At 43.0% G+C, this 22,061-nt stretch overlaps 1 protein-coding gene across 1 annotated transcript in view; it reads left to right on the forward strand.

Annotated features, from left to right (window-relative positions):
- LOC126260762 (E3 ubiquitin-protein ligase TRIM71-like) overlaps positions 1-9,191 on the forward strand; it is a gene marked incomplete at its 5' end in the record, with an annotated part of 60,146 nt that extends 50,955 nt beyond the window's left edge. Inside the window, 2 exons of the mRNA XM_049958101.1 lie at positions 301-432; positions 8,962-9,191. Of these exons, the coding sequence (XP_049814058.1) occupies positions 301-432; positions 8,962-9,102 (273 nt within the window). The remainder of the gene's footprint in view (positions 1-300; positions 433-8,961) is intronic.
- Between the last annotated feature and the right edge of the window lie 12,870 nt (positions 9,192-22,061).

The following is a 22,061-nucleotide window of genomic DNA, read 5'->3' on the forward strand; positions in this document are numbered from 1 at the left end:
TATTGCAAACTTTAAATATCTTCCAGCGAAATATTCACTTACTTACCCATATAAAATGCTAGGCAGTTTAACATCTGTTACGAACAGTCTGGCGTTGCTTTTGACGGTGTAGTCCTTCGTCTGTCCTTCTTCTTCCTTTCTTTGCTTTTTATTTTTGAATTCAGTATATGGAATCTGACAAACCATTTCTTACTAGAAGACGCACAAACACTATTAAAAAGTTTTTAGAGTATTGGTTTCCCTCCAGCTCCTGTTTCAAACACGAAACCTACCACAACTGAGTGCTTTGTTCTTTTGCAGGTGTACAACACGGAGGGCGAGAAGATACTGGAGCTGTCCGGTGAGAACGGTCCGTTCAACTGCCCCGAGTGCGTGGCCATCGACCGTAGCGGCAGGATCATCGTGGGCGACAGCGGCAACCAGCGCGTGCAGGTGGGTGAGCCGGCGGTCGGTCGGTGGCTGGCTCTGCCGCCACGGGTTGCCACACGGCGGCCCCTGCGCTGTCTACCAGTCTGTGATACCCACGGCCGGCCAGTTACAATGGGCCAACTAAGAGATCTGTGGCAATAGCAGTTCAGGGTCGTGAACGACCAATGTGTAGCACATGCAAAGAGCGACAGAATGATGCTGTAACAACCTCGCAGAAAATGATAAAAACAGGAAAAGATATTGGGGTTTCTCCGTTCTGTCGACGACGAGATCATTAGATAGGGGACACAATCTCGCTTGTAAAGGGACTGAGAATGAAACCCCCGTGTTCTTCTCGAATGAACAACACCAGCTTTCGTCTTCGCCGATTTAAGGAAATCTATGTCAACGTGATTGCTCCTTAACTTCCGGAAGGCTTCCGATACGATTTCACACTGTCGCATAAGCGTAAAATACGAGTGTACCGGATGTTGGATCGGCAGTGTGATTGCATTCCAGAGTTCATAGCAAAACAGAACACTACATTTCTTTCATAATCGAGAGAAATCGTCAGACATAAACGTAACTTTGCGTGCAACCCAAGGGAGTGTATCTTCATCTACATCTGTACTCTGCAAACCGCCGTGAGCTGCATGGCAGAGGGTACATCTCATTGCACGAGTTTTTAGGATTTCTTCCTGTTCCATTCACGCACGGAGCGCGGGAAGAATGATTGTTTGAATGTCTTTGTGCGTGCAATAATTATTCTAATCCTGTCCTCACGATCCCTGTGTTACCGATACGCCGGGATTTGTAGTAAATCCCTAGAGTAATCATTTAAGGCCAGTTCTTGAAACTTCGTTAACAGACTTTCTCGGGACAGTTTACGTCTGTCTTCAAGACTTTGCCAGTTCACTTCCTTCAGTATCTCTTTGGCACTCTCCCACAGATTAAACAAGCCTGTGACCATTCGTGTTGCTCTTCTCTGTATACATCTGTATCCTATATGGTACGGGTCCCACACACTTGGGCAATATTCTAGAACCATCCACACAACTGATTTGTGAGCAATCTCCTCTTTAGACTGATCGATCTGCCCCAGTATTGTACCAACAACCTGAAGTCTACCACCCGCTATGCACACTACAGATATTCGGATTTAGGTTATGACATGATCGATATGCCTGCCATCATTCGCGATGGTGTGGCGCAGACGAATAGCGAAATTCTACATGAGCGGCTAACGTGTCGGAACATCGATGCTGTCGATGACTTCCTGAGTGGCTGTTTTCAGTTCAGCAATGGTTTTGAGGTTATTGTTGTGCATCTTGTCTTTAATAGAGCCCCACAAAAAGGAGTGGCATTTGTTCAGATCCGGAGATTATGGCGGCCAATCGAGGCCCATGCCAGTTTCCTCTGGGTGCCCCAGAACCAGAATCCGGCCCCGGCTCCTCCAGGACATCAAACACTCTCCTGCTTCGATGGGGTCGAGCTCCGTCTTCCATGAACCATATCTTGTCGAAATCAGGGTTGCTTTGGATCATGGGATGAAATAATCTTCCAAAACCTTCACGTACCGTTCGATAGTCACCGTGCCATCAAGAAAGCGCACCGATTATTTCGTAATTGGACATTGCACACGACACAGTCACCCGTTGAGGGTGAAGACACTTCTCGATCTCGAAATGCGGATTCTCAGTCCCCCAAATACGCCAATTTTTATTATTTAAGAACCCATCCAAATGAAAGTGGGTTTCGTCGCTAAATCAAACCATCCATGCGCATACTAATACCCACCATGCCCCGCGGCCAACCGTGCAGTTTGAGCGCCCTAACGCAAACCATTCACAAGTTATGACGATTTTATTTCATATAGTTCAATAATTGTAACCCTGTACATCCGCAAACAATACGTTTGAGAGGCAACAGGCAATGTGTGACTAGGATTGGCCACTGTCCTCATTAGTACAAACGTATTCGAAATGTAAAGTTTTCGATTAAGTCGCCGTCTAATTGCTGTAGAATTTCACGCATGGCCACAAAATTGAGGAATGTGGTACGTGCGTGGCACCACACCGGAACATTGTGGTGCTAGTGTAAGATGACAGGTGGCGCGCCAATATGGCCCAGGGCGAACAGGTGGAGCAGAGCGTCCCAGGACTCAGACGGCGTCTAGAGGGTCAGTACAGTCCCAGGCGGATAGACCGAGCATGACCTCCAAGATCAGCTGACCATGGCCGTCTGCATGAGGTTATCTCAGACGTAAAGTGTACTGCAACACTCCAAGTTGCGGTTCAACAACTGGGGCAGTTAACTGCACAGTAAAGACTTACGACATAATATGGGGTTGTTCGAAAGAATTCGTAACTCGCAGCAGAGGAGTATGGAGAATTGCATCCAAATGAGAGGACCTCATCTGGAGCACCTCCTTTAACAGTCCCGAATATCGTATATAACGTGCATATGTAGTATTTTATTCGTTATCAGGAAGGCCAAAGGGGAAATTTAATCCCCATTATATAGGAATTTTGTCGTAATGGTCACATTTCAAATACTCTGGTACTAACTAGTACAGTATGTCACACTGAAGACGATGTCGTCTCTTAACCACGTAATGGCAATTATCTCGCAGACTGTTCATTTGCGGACTCGTGCCTACTTGGAAGTTCTTACTCCTGTTTTCGTATAGGAAATATTTTGGGTTGTTGACGTTGGACAGCTTTTAGGTTCAAAAATGGCTCTGAGCACTATGGGACTTAACATCTGTGGTCATCAGTCCCCTAGAACTTAGAACTACTTAAACCAAACTAACCTAAGGGCATCACACACATCCATGCCCGAGGCAGGATTCGAACCTGCGACCGTAGCGGTCACGTGGCTCCAGGCTGAAGCGCCTAGAACCGCACGGCCACACCGGCCGGCGCAGCTTTTAGGAGTCTTAGGAAATGTATCATACGGAACTGAGCTGTATAGTTATCTTATTACTCAGTATCGAGTTCTGCAGATTTCAGATCATCCACAGATTATCTTTATCAGGTGAGAACAGACTATACATAAAGTACAAAATTGTTGAGGCTTTCGTGGCCACTTGTTGACAAACTGCCTATTGGCTTCTGTCTCGGGTTCTTCGGCCGACGTTCATCTAATGATTTTTCTGACGTTTCGCCAGCACGAGTGGCTGGCATTGTCAAAGCTTCACTCTCCATTGCCGGTGGTGAACGTTATATACGAAGCTTTGACAATGCCAGCCACTCGTGCTGGCGAAACGTCAGAAAAATCATTAGATGAACGTCGGCCGAAGAACCCGAGACAGAAGCCAATAGGCAGTTTGTATACATAAAGTGTTTGCGATGACTATGTCTAGTGCCTCATAAAATATTACTCATACAACCGTTACACATGTATTACGCACAATTTCACGTAATTATATAGAAATACACTTGCACAGAACATTGAGCTGTGTATTCCTCAAATGCTGTGCTTATAAATCTGAAACGTGCTACAGCAATATAACATGTGCAATATCCAACATGAGGTCTGTCTTAGGATGTAAACATGAAAGTGTCAGGAACTGCTCAAAGTCCCTAGTCTATTGCTGCTATTAACCTAATACCTTAATTTAGGGCAGAAACACATAGGTAGAAGTTAAGCTTCAAAACCTATTGTGTCTAATTACAACACAGAACTATATGCAATTACAAGAATATCTCTAATAATTGAAAATGAATGTGGAATCAGTCCGAGTACTTATAATACGTTCATCTTAAATGCTGGTGAAGACGTGTTACTATATTTTTTTACACATGTAGCCTAACTATGTTGAAAGTACAAACATATTCCGATTATAAAAATCAAACCGTTTTACAAAATTAGTCCATTCTCATTAAAAATATGATCATACTCCAGTTATAAAATCTAATTGTTTCACAAACATAATCCAGTTACTTAGAAATGTAACTGTAGTCTAATCCTACAAAGCATATTGTACTCGGATTCATCAAATCAAACTACAGACTTGTAGTATACGAACTTCACCAGCTGTGAATATTTTCATTGTTCACTAGGCATACCCTCTGGCCACTGACCTATCTGGACACAGTCGCCAAATCCCCCTCCCGCACCAATTTTCAACTTCCCCCATTGATTTCAACCAATGCCTGCTTGCGGCCAAGATCTGTAATTACTGTGTCTTAATTCACACTAGCTGCTGGATCAAAAAATAGACTCCGTTCTTTCACACATGTCCAAAAGAATGGACACCACATATACACTCCTGGAAATGGAAAAAAGAACACATTGACACCGGTGTGTCAGACCCACCATACTTGCTCCGGACACTGCGAGAGGGCTGTACAAGCAATGATCACACGCACGGCACAGCGGACACACCAGGAACCGCGGTGTTGGCCGTCGAATGGCGCTAGCTGCGCAGCATTTGTGCACCGCCGCCGTCAGTGTCAGCCAGTTTGCCGTGGCATACGGAGCTCCATCGCAGTCTTTAACACTGGTAGCTTGCCGCGACAGCGTGGACGTGAACCGTATGTGCAGTTGACGGACTTTGAGCGAGGGCGTATAGTGGGCATGCGGGAGGCCGGGTGGACGTACCGCCGAATTGCTCAACACGTGGGGCGTGAGGTCTCCACAGTACATCGATGTGGTCGGCGGAAGGTGCACGTGCCCGTCGACCTGGGACCGGACCGCAGCGACGCACGGATGCACGCCAAGACCGTAGGATCCTACGCAGTGCCGTAGGGGACCGCACCGCCACTTCCCAGCAAATTAGGGACACTGTTGCTCCTGGGGTATCGGCGAGGACCATTCGCAACCGTCTCCATGAAGCTGGGCTACGGTCCCGCACACCGTTAGGCCGTCTTCCGCTCACGCCCCAACATCGTGCAGCCCGCCTCCAGTGGTGTCGCGACAGGCGTGAATGGAGGGACGAATGGAGACGTGTCGTCTTCAGCGATGAGAGTCGCTTCTGCCTTGGTGCCAATGATGGTCGTATGCGTGTTTGGCGCCGTGCAGGTGAGCGCCACAATCAGGACTGCATACGACCGAGGCACACAGGGCCAACACCCGGCATCATGGTGTGGGGAGCGATCTCCTACACTGGCCGTACACCACTGGTGATCGTCGAGGGGACACTGAATAGTGCACGGTACATCCAAACCGTCATCGAACCCATCGTTCTACCATTCCTAGACCGGCAAGGGAACTTGCTGCTCCAACAGGACAATGCACGTCCGCATGTATCCCGTGCCACCCAACGTGCTCTAGAAGGTGTAAGTCAACTACCCTGGCCAGCAAGATCTCCGGATCTGTCCCCCATTGAGCATGTTTGGGACTGGATGAAGCGTCGTCTCACGCGGTCTGCACGTCCAGCACGAACGCTGGTCCAACTGAGGCGCCAGGTGGAAATGGCATGGCAAGCCGTTCCACAGGACTACATCCAGCATCTCTACGATCGTCTCCATGGGAGAATAGCAGCCTGCATTGCTGCGAAAGGTGGATATACACTGTACTAGTGCCGACATTGTGCATGCTCTGTTGCCTGTGTCTATGTGCCTGTGGTTCTGTCAGTGTGATCATGTGATGTATCTGACCCCAGGAATGTGTCAATAAAGTTTCCCCTTCCTGGGACAATGAATTCACGGTGTTCTTATTTCAATTTCCAGGAGTGTATTTATTTTTACTTTAGATTTTGCACCAAACCTCAATAATGAATTGTCATTCCATTGTTTAATTTTTGGTGGTGTTGTTGTCATTACGTTTATAGTCATTACGTTTAGGCAGTGAGTTAGTTCTGAAAGTTAACTGTTTAAAATATGTTTGTACCCTAACTCGACTCTGGACAATGGCGGCAATAGACGAGGTGCAGCGTACGGCTAGTGCCTGGTGAGGCGGCCACACACCACGCCATGTTGTCCTGCGGGTTGCCGCCCTGTCAGACGCCTACAGCCGATGCCGCTCATCCTCACTGCGACATGTGCTGCGGTAACGAGGGCGCTACGATCACCGGACACAGCCGGCGCTAGCCCGCCGCCGCAGGTCACGTGACTCCGGCCAACTTCCTGGTGTTCATACGCCGGGAAGTCTTTACAGGATCACCACCTGCTTGTCCGAAACAACAGGCACTACGCATTCATATAACCGATTCGGCTAGATGGACAGTGGATCTACCTCATTCAGCGTGCATGCACAAGTACGTCCGACCTCCTGCTAGAATCTCAGAGTAGCGAGCATGGAGGACATGGACGGGTACTGCGGATAGGTGGTGCTCGGTGGCAGTGTGGGGCGGCTGTGAGGCGTGCCGAGACAGCGTGCGCAGTTACGATGACGCTGCATCCCGGATGGCGCATTGGTTAATGCACCTGCCAAGTAAGCAGGAGATCCCGGCTTCGAATCTCCACTCGTCGCCGATGCAGATGAGATCGGTAATCCCTGTAGATCAGGACGATTCTTTACGTTCGTTGGTTGCTACGTGGGCACCATCTTGCTTGCTGCGTGCACCATCGCACAGTGGGACAGATTACTAGGTACTGAAATCTTCCCGTCTCCTCTACATCTCTCTTGTTACGCAACCTTCCCTTTTACAATAACCTATGAAACCTTCCCTTAGGATTTCTATCTCTTGCTTAATAATAACAAATAAAATCTTCCCTTTGAAATTAATTCTCTTTCTCAATCTTCGCATACAAATTTAAAAGCTGCTTATTAAAAGTGATTTTCTGATAATTTCAACGAAACATAGAATGGGTCGTCGTCGTGGCCCTCAGTCGTAACCTGCAATAACCCAAAACTGTTCCTTACCTTTTTTACTGTTACTGGATCGCCATCTGACTGCTACATCGAACTGCGACATGAATATACTGACTGTTTTACTATATTAGCTGCTGGTGAGCTGTCATAATAAGTGGCTGTATTTATTACCAAAGCTGACGTTATTCTTTAATTAATTTGACTGAAGTTACGTAATTCATAGTTAAAATTTTTCTTGACAACAATAAAATTTTGCAAAGTTTTACGTTGATGGTTTTTGGGATGGATTATAATCAGTAATGCAACATTGCTGGCAAAAATTAATTATATTCTGAATGAAATGATTTTACAAACGTTCAAATGGGACTTACTTTTTACAATAATCTTACAACTAGCAATGCGCAAACATACCTTCTGTAGTCTTGAGTTTCTCAAAAAAATAGTTCAATAATATTAGTTCCTCTTATGATAATAGTTAGCTGATGTCTCTGTGCATCCGTTTATAATCTTGTAAATCATAGCTGGTGGCTGGCAGGCACACCGCTCCTCTCAACCTCTCGCTTCAGACCTGCTGCCGACTCGCTTCACATCTCGCTTACTACTAACTTCCTACGATCGCTAAAGTGCGGTCTCTCCCGCCAACAATGCTTTCTGGTGCAGACAATCCCTGCTACCATTACGAAATGTATCAGTGCGCAGTCTTTCCCACTCTTCTTAAAATGTATCCATACGCGGTCTCTCCCGCCCTTTTTAAAATTATATCAATGCGCGGTCTCTCCTGCCAACAATACTTTGATGCACACATTCCCTGCCACCACAATTATTTCCAACATGACAAATATTAATTATCTCTACTTAATCCTATTAATAAAATATAAACATCTTTCATAAATTGTGGTTTGACAATAGACAATAGAAATATACACGTCTTACAGTACTAAGAGCTGTTCCTACCACTTCAGTGTTCAGATACTTAGACAAATCTAATATTGGGTATAATACATGTTACACTGTAGTAAAAATTTTCAGAGAGGGTGAGCATTACAGTTCAGGAATACTCAGTTCTGTGAGCATATTTTTATATAATTACGTGTCTCTCTGTGCATAATACACATGTAGTGTATGTGAGAATAATATTTTATGAGGCATAATCTGTTGTCGTATACACTATGTACAGTTTGTTCTCTGTTTTGATACAGATGACCTATATGACTGTAGCAAGAACCATAGGATGAAATCTTTTTGTAGAAAACTAAAACAGAAAATCGGTTACAAAATGGAAGCGTTAAACCCCTTCGCCGTCGTTTCGACGTTTATAAAGATCGTTTCACAAACTGTGGTGTTTATAAAATTACACATAGTGACCGCCCGTATTACATAGGACAGACAGGGGTACCGTCTAAAGTAAGATGTAAACAACAGCTAAGTTAAGGTGGGGGAAATGTGTACAGTTTTGCTGATCCAACGGAGACTAGAAGACTTTGAACTTTTGCATGAAGAAAGTAAAAGCTACAGGCTTGACCTGGGAGAAGTGTCAGATTTTTCAACATTTCACTCACCGAGCTGGATCAGTTTTAAACGAACAGATGCAACTCAAAGATAGAAATTTCTTAGATAGTTTCAGACCCGTTCTTTCTTAACGAAAGTAGGAGCCCGTATGACTATGGGATATGTCATTTTCCTCGCCTGTTAATGCTAGTGATACTTGTACTACTTCTTTGTCATGAGTGTGGTGAGCTGAGTGTAAACAGCGACGCCCGGTAGACTAACGGAGGCTGCGCCGTGTGCCGGCAGGTCTTCAGCGAGGACGGGCGGCTGGTGTGCTCGCTCGGGGGCCGCAGCTCGGGCATCGGCTGGGTGTCCGGCGTGGCCGCCAGCGGCGCCGGCGAGCTGGCTCTCACCGACGGCTCGGCGCACGCCCTCTACGTCTTCTGACCGCCGGCTCCGCGCCTCCAGCTCGAGCGGCCGACCAGCGCCAGCGTCCAGCGCCGCCATCTCGCCTCCAGTCGTCCTCGCTGCTCACACTACCCACTCCAGTCACAGCCGGAAACGTTCCACTACCTTTCAGGCGTGCATTCCGGAGAGCAGTACTTCCCCTTCCACTGTTTCAGCCGTTCACCTCGGAGTCGTCTTCAGGGTACGGAACATCACGCTTGGACTCCCAAAACTGTCACCGACTGTCCTTAAAGATGCTGTAAGGTTAATTGCTCAGACATCGGAAGATGAATTACTTTTTGTATCCCGCCTGGAAGGCGGCGCGTGGGTCTGCTCCTGTACAATGAAAGGTTGGCCGAATAAAGGAAGTTAGTACGAGCAGGCTAAGGTAATACACGTCGGTACTGCAGTATGAATTTAAATCACCTTTACCCTAGCAAGAAGAGTACATAACTTTGCAATGAGGTGCAAAGTGTCCCGGCCGCCTGCTCTTGATGAAATGGGCTGAGTCTACAGTGGTGCTCGTAAAGCTGAACAGCATCTGCTAGAGGGCGCTGTCGTCGCTGTCGTCGCTGTCTGTCGTAGTGCCAACTTAACTGGTAGTTACGCCGTGGCATCCTAGCTATCGATACCAAAGTATTGCTGTCACGAATTCACACCAGAAAAATGATACAATATTCCTCCAACCGGTAAAACTACGATAATCACTCCGCGATAAACGTCTTTTCTGTATTGTGTGATTTATTATACAGGGTGAGCACAAAGTCTTGCCCTGATTGTAACAATTTATTACAGATTAACCGTTTGACATAATAATTTACATTTGATGCCGTTACGTAGGTTAGTATTACTAGATTTTTTAGGACCACTTACATTAGTAAACCTCAACGTGTGTTCCATTGGTACCTCGGAGAATGTCGAGGCGGTATTCCAGTTCCCGCAAGGTGTTCCGTAACATGTGTTCTGTCACAGTACCCACAGCAGCTTGTATCGTATCCTTCAGTTCGTCGACGTCAGCAACTGGTGTGACGAAGACTCTGTCCCTGATATAGTCCCAGAAAAAAAGTCAAGGGGCGTAATGTCTGGAGAGTGGGATGGACAGGGTATTGGACCGTTCGTTCCAGTCCACCGATCCGGAAATGTTTCATCCAGTAAATCACGCACTATCTAAGCCTAGTTGGGAGGGAGGGGAGGGGGGCTGGTGTGCTCCATCTTGCTGGAAAATTGTCCATGGTTGACATTCTTCTAACTGTGGGACTGTGAACCGTTGCAAAACGTCTAAGAAAATGTTAGTAGTAATGCATTTTTCCGCGAAGAAAAACGGCCCAAAAAAGTTGTTATGCATGTGGCCGCACCAAACATTCACTTTTTCGCTGTCTCACTGTAACTGTACAGTAGCATGTGGAGACTCTGAACCCCATATACGGACATTATGCCTGTTTACTATTCCGCTGACATGAAAGGTCGATTCATCGGTAAAGCATATGAGATTTAAGTAATCGTTAGCGCCGTCAATTCTGTTGAGAATCTCAGTTGCAAAATCCAGCACATGTCAGCAAATCACTCTGTTGCAAGGCCTGCACGGTTTGCACTTTCTAAGCAAGCAACCTAAGCCTTTCATGAAGAATCTTCACCACACTTGCTTGCGGTAGTTGAAGCTCACGTGATGCTTGACGAGTTGATTTAGACGGACTCCGTTGAAACGATTGCCGAACACGACCAACAGTTGCACCACTCACACGAGGCCTGCCGCTTCGAGGGCGATCTTCAACGCTGGCTGTTCCGTTAAACTTTGCATACCATCGCTTTATTGATTTAACGTCAGGAGGGCTGCGTCCATAAGAAGCCCGAACTTTACGCTGAACACTGATGGGCGATTTCGTTTCGTGAAACCAAAGCACACATTGCGCTTTCTCCTGCTTCGACGCCTTTTCACCAGCAACTAACGTGACCTAACAGACCGCGTCGGTGTTGTGGAGCACTAGCGCCATCTATTGGTGACAACAACTAGTAACACTAACATATGTAACGGCATCAAATGTAACTTATTATGTTAAACGGTTATTCTGTTATAAATTTTTATAATCAGGGCAGGACTTCGTGCTCACCCTGTGGTTCAAGGAAGAACCAAGTAATTTGTGATTTGTAGTTCCATATTTCCAAAGAGTCTACTAATGGAACACTAATATGTATGAGCTTTAGTATAAAGGAGACACAGTAAGACAATACTGTAATTATGGTAAATGATGAACGTGCTTCAAAACGTTGAAGGCTTACCACATCTAGAAAATTTGCACTTGGATGTCCGTGCAAAATTATGGACATATCTTGTCTTGAAATGTAAGCCAAAATTATTGAACAAGGTTCCCTGGAAACGCAATGTGATTTCAATAATGACACTTTCGATCTTGCAGAAGTTCCGCAAGCACAACAAGAGGTTACACTGAAAGATTTAGGTTTCAACACTGCATAATTAACTGTCATCGTGTGTTAAGCTGTGCCTTATGGACTCAGCTTGTGCAGGGATAACGTATTTGCCATTCATAACTTTCGGTGCATGAAAAATTTGATAAGTCAGAGTGATGGAGAGACCGAATTTCGGCGACGCTGTTTCTGCGTCTGCCTGAATCGGAGAAACTCATCCCGTAGCATTACCAGTAAAACTTTGAAAATAGCAAAAGCGCTGTATAAGTAAATGCTGTCTCCCACGCAAATAATAAAATGTAGGGAAATGAGGTCCATTTCCATAAAGAAATTCTGATGTGGATGTGATCCGGTGAGGGACTCGAGGTCGGAAACATACGCAAAGTATATAAACTCATGAATTTACGGCCACCAAATGTGATGAATAAGCGTTATAATGATCCGAACGGTTAACAAGCTGCTACGTCCTCGTGGCGTGGACGAATATAATACATCTGCCTCACGGTATTCACACACACACACACACACACACACACACACACACACGAGAGAGAGAGAGACTGTAAATCCTTGTATCCATGGATTGCAGAAAATCCAGAGACTGGCTTACACGTACGTAGGTGAAATAGAAAATTGTAAAAAGGCGCTAAGTTCCCCTCAACAAATCGAAAGAAAAACGCAAGCAGGTATCTCATCAAATCCTTTCAAACAACATGTTGAATGACCATCTTCGAATACCTTAAACCCATTCGATAAAGAAGTAGCAGCCAGCATCCGGAGCACAGGTTGGAGCAAGCAAGGGTAGTGGGTTTGTCCCAGTATCCTGATTGGCTGTCCACAGGTCAAAGCTTCACGAGCGACTGACAAATGCCATGCAAAGACGCATCACCAATGCAGACGAATTCGCCAGCGACCGAGACTCTCTGAGGAAACAAGTGACTTGTGTTTAACATGCAGGCGCATAGAAGAACACCACCATCGCCTCCGACGTGGCGACCCGGCAGGTCCTTCCTCATTTCATTAATCTTTAGCTACTCTAAATTTTTATGCTTTTCGATGTTAGTAGCCGTTTATTCTTTGGAACTCTTGCTAGTATCTATTTTTGCATTTTCATTCTGTATCAATTCCACTTCCGAAGCAACATAATTGATCCACCTCTTCAAGAGTCTCTTGCGCAAACTTTTTATTCCTTATGCCCATTTGTTGCGCCACCAAAACTACCTCAGTTATTATTTTTGTTAATGTGTTTATCGTAGTACACATTCGACTTCGTAAGCATTCGTCGCAGTTCCTCTTTATTTTCGACGGCCACTACTGCGTCAACATCGAACTGTAACATGCGGTTTTGTCTGCCTTGTGGCAGACAGCGCACTCCCATAACAAGAGACTTCTTTACTTCTCCCTTTGCTCCTTCAACATACAAAATTCAAATGTTAGCGCTGAGAATGCGCTTCGCCGCCGTCCTCAAATGTTTACCGACTTCGGCCCCTTGTATGTTGCCGTCAGTCCTGACGATTTCAGTCTATTGTATGTATGAACATTTGTAGATTGAAACTTGAGGTCGTTCGCAAATACTTAAGTCACCATTTCTTGCGCATATAACACGCCAGCTTTAACAGTTACCGCTCTCAGCTTTTGTACAGTGAAGATGCCAACCACAGGTTAAAATAGTTTGTCAAGCATATTTTTCCTCTTCAGCGTAACTTATGCCTTGTCCGTGGAGGTGATACCACCTTACTGCATTTACCCCTTACCAAACACGGCAATTTGACATTCAGACACAATAAAGCAGCTATGCTTCATTCAAGGAATCATGTGAAGGTGCACACAATAATTTTTTTTTTACTCGTACTTACGTTTATCAGGTCTAGAGCCTCCACGTTTCAGTTCACGGTGAGTGAACTTGTCAGGTTGTTCGGAGGAATACCAGGATACTTTCGCCTACTTATGAGTCGCAACATAATATTGGAAAAGCTTAGAAAATGCTATCGTCACTCGGACGCCGAGTGTAGAACTAATGTAGCATTGTTGTTCATTATCTTTCCCACAAGTTCTTTCCCCGTTATCCTCTTATCATCTCATTATGCTTTCTAAACCTTCATCCAGTGCAGTTTGCACTCTTTGTATCTCGATGTAATTTTTCTACTCTACTCGTTCCTTCGCTGCCACATTAGCTAATCACTTGAGCTTTAGCTGTTTATTCCATTCTCCTGTTTACCCTACCTCATATTTGGAGAATGCTGTGCTCTGCATATGCTGCTTCAGAACACACTTTCTAAAATCTACATTAATGTTTGAGACTACCAGTTTTCCATGGTTGCTTTAGATTGTTCCTTACGTTCCTAAAGGCAATAATTACTCCAGATATTTCATTGTATCGTTTTACTTTTTACACCCTTGAGTTTCTGTTAGTTGTTATGCTTGTTTTAATTTAAAAAATGAAATACACGACACTGACGTTTCATAATAATATTTATCTTATCGTTCGTTGTGGACTGGCTTTCGGCTTTTTAGGCCATTCTCAGACAACTTACGACTCTTTTTGATCGTGTCTAAATATTCTTGTGTTTATTCTTAAGCCAAATTCACTGATGTTTACTATAACTTTTCTACTCATTATCTGAGTTCTCTCAGTAGTACAATGGTTTCGTGAACTGCAACAACGCTGTCCATTTCTCTAGTTTGTTTTCTTCTTTTCAGACAATTCCTTTAAATGCTTCTTTAACAAGGAAGTAAAACAATGTGGTAATGAACCAACGTCTTGTACCTTCTGTATCATACGCTTGTCTTTCCTGTTAGGACAATGCGGTACTTTATTGCCGATAACGTGAGCTATTCGTTTATCTGTGTACTACATTCCTTTTTTGTTTTTCAAAAGAAGCAGACACATGTGTCAACTGAAACTGTCGAAAGATTTTCTTAGATTCGCAAATATAATTTAGATATTTCATAATAAAATAGTTGCTCGGAATACTAAGAGTAAGCATCCCACCGTAATTTCTGTCTCCTCACATGTATATAATTCTAGCTAAACACGTAAGATGTACTGCAAGATGTGTGCCCTTTTTTTCTATCTAACAGTCTCTCTTCCTCCACCCTTCTCTCTTCTCATCTTTCCCACAGTTCTTCATTTCCTTCTATTCTCTTTTTCTTTGTTTCTATTCCTCCTCTTCTCCAGTCTCTCCAGTATCGGAAGCACTACGCTCCTGCACGGATTACCTTGGAGACTCGTGGGAACGAACGGCTTCAATAACTAATCAGAACACTTGTCTGTATCACTGCGCTACAGTGGAAAGAACAATGCCTCAGATACTATGCAGTGTACTGCCCAGGTTGAAATACAAATAAATTGTGATAGTAGAGTCAAAAGGAATGTGACTTTATGAGCTCACATTCGTCTCTAACTTCCACTTACCTTTTCGTCTTCCCGAGTGATAGATTTCAGCGCTGGTTGTCGTTTCAAGTTTCGTCAGTCATACAGAAATCATTGACTGATTACAAATACAAATGTGCCATAATTTAAAAAATACTATGATTGGTTGGAAGGGGCATAATATGCTTGCATTGAAATGTCGGAATGGCGACCATGGAGCATGAAAAACGGCCTTGGAACTTACCTTCTCCTTACTATAAGTTTGTTGTCGGCTGTTGATGGACGTGGTTAATACGTTGTACGTCTTATTAGTAGCACTTTGTACGGTATATTATTACTATGTTATTATCAATAAAGGAAAACTGTAAAATACTTAAATAAAGCAGTTAAAACCATAAGCGACTGTTTTTAATTTCTTCCTATGACTGAAGCCATTATAATTAATGCAACTTATAAAGGCACATTTGCATGCCGTGCGTGAGTTTCCTCGGAAACGCGAAATCTTAATTAAATAATTAATCTCTGACAAATAAATAAAGCCTATGGCACAGAACTGCAGCGCTATGCAGCTGATAAAACAAAATACAATTAGGACACTCTTATGTTTCATTAAGAAGGAGGTCGAGTAGAATAGCTGGTGCGGGAAGCATGTATATTTTATTAACTGGCACACCGCCATATGTGGTGTTAGATAAGAATACTGCGAGTTGCAATCTTACTAGGCACTCGATTCTGTAAAGAATTTATATTTATGAAAGTAAGTAGAATTATTTAACTGTAGGCTTATTCGTTGAATACATCTGATTTAACTAACTGTGTAAACTTTTTTATGTTTAGTAGACAGTCACCTCTGTATGACGTATTGACATGGCTGGCAAATTATTCTAACATTGAGATTTAGATTTTGAGTCCGCACCTACCGCAGCAGTCTTTGGAAACGATTTAAATACCAAGTCCGATCATTTGAGTCTTATTTCACGGTCAACTACTAATAACATTGCATTTACGAAAAAGCCATTGTCAAGCGTCTGATACCAAATAATTAAACGTCCACGTTCCAGATAAGCAAAAATTAATTACAACCAACACTATCATACATATACAATAATTAATATTTATATTCTATTTATTTATTTATTTTATATTGGCGACTGCGTGTCGGACTTGTAATTTTGTCATTTGTTACATTGTTCACTTTGTTTCATGTGAAAAATCAACTTTCTGGACCTGGACATGAATATATGAGAAATAACAAAAATCTGAAGATATTTGCCAATTCTAAAATTTTGCGGGAAAACGCAACGAAGCTTCCAGCAAAATAAGGTAAGACGCAGCATCTTTGCATTGGCAGGCTTGACCAGACGCATAATTCAGTGTATTAGCTCTTCAGTAGATTCTGTAGTATTTCTATCTCTCGTAGCAGTTTTCAGTGATAAATTTCATTCTCAGTGCTTTTCCTTAAACAATAACTTCTGCAACAATACCAATACACGAGTGCACAATATGGCCGACTTCTGTACGATACGTTGTAACATGGCCAGCAGCCATTAACAATAATCCCATACTCAGTTTACATTTTTAAATTAACAAACAGCCATTGTTGCTACGAGCGATTCATGTTCAACTGCATTTTATTTTAAAACCAGTGTCAAACTTTATTTTCTTGAAACATATATTACGTGTGGCATGGTCATAACTAGAAAACAATATGCAAATATGGAACAGCAAAAACATACTATTCAGACGCAATCCGTCTCGGACGCGAGACAAATGTTTGAAAATGACTTTATGACAGCAACCGGTAGTGACGATTCATCAAATATTGATGCAAGTGGTAACGGAAATGTTGACAATAGGCCGTCCACCACAAAAATTTCAAAGTCTCAGTCAGAGCCCATGTTAATACATGACGTCACGTCTAATGACGCGGCGGGGGCAGTGACCTTGCAAACAGTAAACATTGCCAACATGTTACAAATGCTAATGAAACAAAACGCAGAAAATATGGCAACCTTAAAGACACAAAATGACGAAATTAAATCTGATCTCACAGCAATCAAGACATATAATGACACTTTATGTAAACGTGTGGAACTTATAGACGCTACACTGACCAAACAGATGACTGAACTCAGTACGAAATTTTCCAAGCTTAATACGATACAAGAAAAGACTACAAGTGATGTAGCACTTTTACAGACACAAGTAAAAATCTTTAATATCACGTGTGAAGCTCTTACTGGACAAATTCAAACATATCCTACAGTACATGACTACCTTGAAAAACGAATTACTGACGTGCAGAACAAATTTGACGATGTTGAACAACACCTGACTGACAGATTACAATCTGATGCCACAGCTCATTTTCAAAGTATTAATAAGGAATTTCATGATTGTGTAGAGAACAAAGACAAACATTTTGATAGATGCATACGTGAAAATTTACCAACAATTGTGCACGACTCCGTAACGGAATACATCACTAATAACAAACAGCTGATTAGTGACGCAGTACAGTCTGTCACTGCACCAATGACACAATTCACCGATCAACCACAGTCTGAATGTAACGAAAATATCAGTCAAAATGTACAGTTCAGAAACCAATATAGATACGAGTATGACGCACACATACCGCACACAACAAACACACAAGAACAAAACACACCACGACAACAACACATACCACGTCGTGCAAACACAAACACAAGCTATTGTCATGGTAAACCACAGCAACATTATCGCAATTACTCGCCATCTGAACATTACAGTCATTACAGTGGAACAAATCCATATCATAATGCAAAGGAAGAAGAAAGCTTAATAAAACACAGGAAATTTCAGACTTTTATCCCAGAAAAACGAACCATTCATCCGGTGATTTTTCTTAAATCTTTTAGTAACGCATTTCCACGCACTTGGAGTGACCGGAAAAAGATTTCGTATATTGTCGGTTACATCCAAGGCGATGCAGCTGTCTGGGCATACAGTCAAGCTGACGTATGTACCACGTACAGTGAGTTTGAGCGTGCCTTTCTGAACAAATTCTCGTCGCAATCCGTCCAGGAGCGATTCAGAAGACAAATTTTAGAACCTGAATCTTTTAACAGTAAAAATGGTAACTTACGCAGATATTTTGAAAAATACTTGAACATGGGACATTTTTTGGACGAACCAGTCGCAACACGTGCGTTGAAGGCCAAATTGCCTTTCAACATTAAAGAAAAACTCTTACATATTCCGGATGACGATCCAGATTATTTTTTAACAGCTTTAGATTCGGTTGACATGTTACTAGAAGATCAGCGCTTCGCGCGGCAAAACAGCAGCCACAATGTTTATACTAGTGGTATGCAAAACATGCAGGCTTGCCAACTCAATTCTGGCGCGCCCACAGTTGGATACGCGGTACAGCAAAAACAGCAAACTCACATGCCGTCTCAATACGGAAATCAAAATCAACATGCATATTCCAATACAAACAACAGTTACAACAGTAATAACACTTCATGCGGCAATCCATACAAAAGGCACCGCGGTAATAACAACAACAACAACGGTAACAACGGATACAAATATAGCAACAAAAACACAAACAGAAATAAAAATAATAATAACTACGAGCCAAGACAGCATCAAGGCTGGACTCGTAGTGATCAATACTTTCATTGAAACACTGCTATACCACAGCAGCCACCAGGACAAAATTGGAGCATACCTTACGACCGACAGGTAAATCATAATGCGCAACTGCAACAACCGCAAAAGTTTGGAGATCACAACAGGCAATATCCGAATGTGAATATAATAGAAGTGACACCTGATACACAACCTCAATCTGTGTCAGTACCTAATACAAGTGCTAATCCAACAAACTAGAAACAGCCACTTCTATGCCCCGGGTCGTGGCTGAAGAATTCTTGGGGGGGGGGGGGACGACTTCAATGTTAATCAGTTATTTGACACCACCATTGAACAACACAATATTGATATGCCTAATAATTTTAAACAAAAACTACCTGTTTTATTTATAAGATACAACCACAATGAGAATATATCAGATGAACTTTTGCAAGACAGTACACAATGTCGTTCAAACACAAATGAAATTGTTTTAGCCTCTACTACTGGTGTAGTAGGTGGGATTCCAACTACTATTATCTTAGATACAGGTGCAGCTGTGAGCGTTTTGTCTTTTAATTTCTATAAAAAGATGTGTGAATTGGAGCCTGTGCCTGAGTTTCCTGCCCAAAACTGTAAAATAACTACTGCTCCAGGCAATAAGTCATGTAGGGTTACGAAGCAAGTTTTTGTAAACATTAAAATAGGTAATAGAACCGTACAATGGCCATTCCTGGTTGTACAAAACCTTGTGACAAATTGCATATTAGGATTAGAGACACTACGGTCGCTGGTTCGAATCCTGCCTCGGGCATGGATGTTTGTGATGTCCTTAGGTTAGTTAGGTTTAACTAGTTCTAAGTTCTAGGGGACTAATGACCTCAGCAGTTGAGTCCCATAGTGCTCAGAGCCATTTGATTAGATATTACGAGCGAGAAGGACTGCATTATAGACTTCTCCAAAGGTAAATGTATTTTAAATGATAAAGGCAGTGTAATTATAATTGATTTGGACAGGAGAACTCTAAAGCATGACAAACACTGTACAGGATACAAGGTTCAGTTAGTACTTGACAATGACATTCAATACATGCACACACACTCATCTGACACAGAGCTAATGGACTTGAAAACATTGATTGACCATAAGATAAATGAAGCTACAGCTCTCAGTGTACATGAACGTATGAAACTACAGGAAGTGTTATCCAAATATTTACAAGTTTTTACCAAACGATTAGGTGTTATCAACACGTATGTCTACAAGATTGAAGTTAAGCCTCACAAGATCTTCTACCACAAGACATATAACGTACCATTATCTCAACGACCTGCTGTGTGGCAAGAACTAAAACAAATGTTAGACTGGAAAATCATTGAACCATTACCTAAGTTGTCAGACAAGGAAATCACACCTGAACAGAAAATAAGAGAAGTATTGACTACACTGACACATCATGCACAGATAAGAAACAAACATCACACAAACATAATAAAAAGAAATAAAAATTCAAGGCAGGAATGCTTGTGCTACTTCGTGCTCATCAGAAATCTGTAGCACTCAAACGACGCAATGCTAAGTGGCGTCTGCTATATGAAGGACCTTATATTATTGTTAACATACCGCATCCTGGTGCGTATCTGTAACAACATCTAGAACTAACAAAATTATTGGGCTATACGCACACCGAGATCTTAGAGCATTTCATGCTAAATAATGTCAAACTCATAGCCATGAAAACATTGCTAAGCAACTCGCAAAACTCTGTTTGCTACAACATAGATAATAATTAGTATAGAAATGTTCATTTCAGCTGTTCCAGTGACGCAGTTGAAGACAGAAGAAGTTCTCTTTCAACACCGCGGCACTACAAAGAAGATTGAATATTAAGGTAAAATTTATGATTACGTAGCAGTGAATGATATACGAGGGCGGTTCAGAAAGTAACCTCCGATTGGTCACAGTGCGGGTTGTGGGGGGAGTAGCGACGCCATCTGTGCGTTCACGCACTCAACAGGTCAGTCGGCATCAAGCCGTGGTCGAGTGAACGTCGTACCTGCGCTAGTTTAGTTTTTGTGGCAGTTTGAAATGTGTGCTGCAATAGAAAACCCCGCCAAATGTGAAGTGCGTGCTGTCATAAGGTTTTTTTTACAGCCAAAGGATATTCTGCAGCAGCTATTCATCGTGAGCTTTGTGCCGTGTACGGACCAAGAGTTATGAGTGAAGGAGTTGTCCGTGAATGGGTACGTTTATTTAAAAGTGGACGAGAAAACGTTCATGATGAAGAGAGGAGTGGTAGACCATCATTGGTGACTGACGAACTCGTTCAGACAGTTGATGCAAAAGTTCGTGAAAATCGACGTTTCTCAATGTCGGAGTTGTCTACTGGTTTTCCACAGATTTCTAAGACTCTTGTACGAGATAGTGACAGCAAGATTGGGTTACCGTAAGTTCTGTGCACGATGGGTGCCCAAAATTCTTACCGACCACCACAAAACTCAAAGAATGGCCTCTGCATTAAACTTCCTGTCACGTTATGAGGACGAAGGAGAACCATTGTTAAACAGAATCGTGACCGGTGACGAAACCTGGATTAACTACGTGAACTCTGAGACAAAAGAACAATCAAAGATGTGGGCACATTCAAATTCGCCTACCAAACCAAGAAAAGCCTCGCAAGATTTTTCTGCCAGAAAACTGATGGCAACGGTGTTTTGGGATGCCAAAGGGGTGTTGTTGGTTGAATTCATGGAACGTGGTACGACCATTAATCAAGACGTGTACTGTGAAACAATAAAAAAGTTACGACGGGCTATACAGAACAAACGCCGTGGTATGCTGACTTCCGGTATCGTTTTTTTGCACGATAACGCCCGTCCTCACTCTGCTCACAGAACAACGGCCCTTCTTGAGTCCTTCAAGTGGGACGTTATCAACCATCCACCTTACAGCCCAGACCTGGCGCCAAGTGATTATCACCTCTTCATGCATTTGAAGAAATGGCTCGGGTCACAGCGGTTTGATGACGACGAAGAGCTCAAAGATGCGGTCACAGGCTGGCTCCAGGCACAAGCGGGTGATTTTTATGCAGAAGGAATTTCAAAGCTTGTGAAGAGATACGATAAGTGCCTCAATCGCTATGGAGACTATGTAGAAAAATAGTGCAAAGATGTAGTTGTAAGATGTATATATTAAAATATTTTTATTTAACTTGGTGTATTTTCTTTAAATCAACCGGAGGTTACTTTCTGAACGGCCCTCGTATTAATTTTTCACGGAACATATTTGACTGTAGGTACCACTGACTTGGTACAACACCTGACGAACCGACAGACGTCATCTGTGAAGCGATCTTTTACTTCGAGAAATAGATTAGACGCACATCTCTCAGCAAGAAAAGCATCTACCAGTAGCCAAGGCCACACAGACGCTATACACACACGCACAAAAAGCGAGGAATCCAACAGTTTTCCGTCTCTTATTATTTTGAATATTTATTGAGTAGTGAAAACGCCTGGTCTTGCCTACTGATGTAATG

This window comes from Schistocerca nitens, chromosome 5, assembly GCF_023898315.1.
Source record: "Schistocerca nitens isolate TAMUIC-IGC-003100 chromosome 5, iqSchNite1.1, whole genome shotgun sequence".
In the NCBI taxonomy this organism is placed as follows: domain Eukaryota; kingdom Metazoa; phylum Arthropoda; class Insecta; order Orthoptera; family Acrididae; genus Schistocerca; species Schistocerca nitens.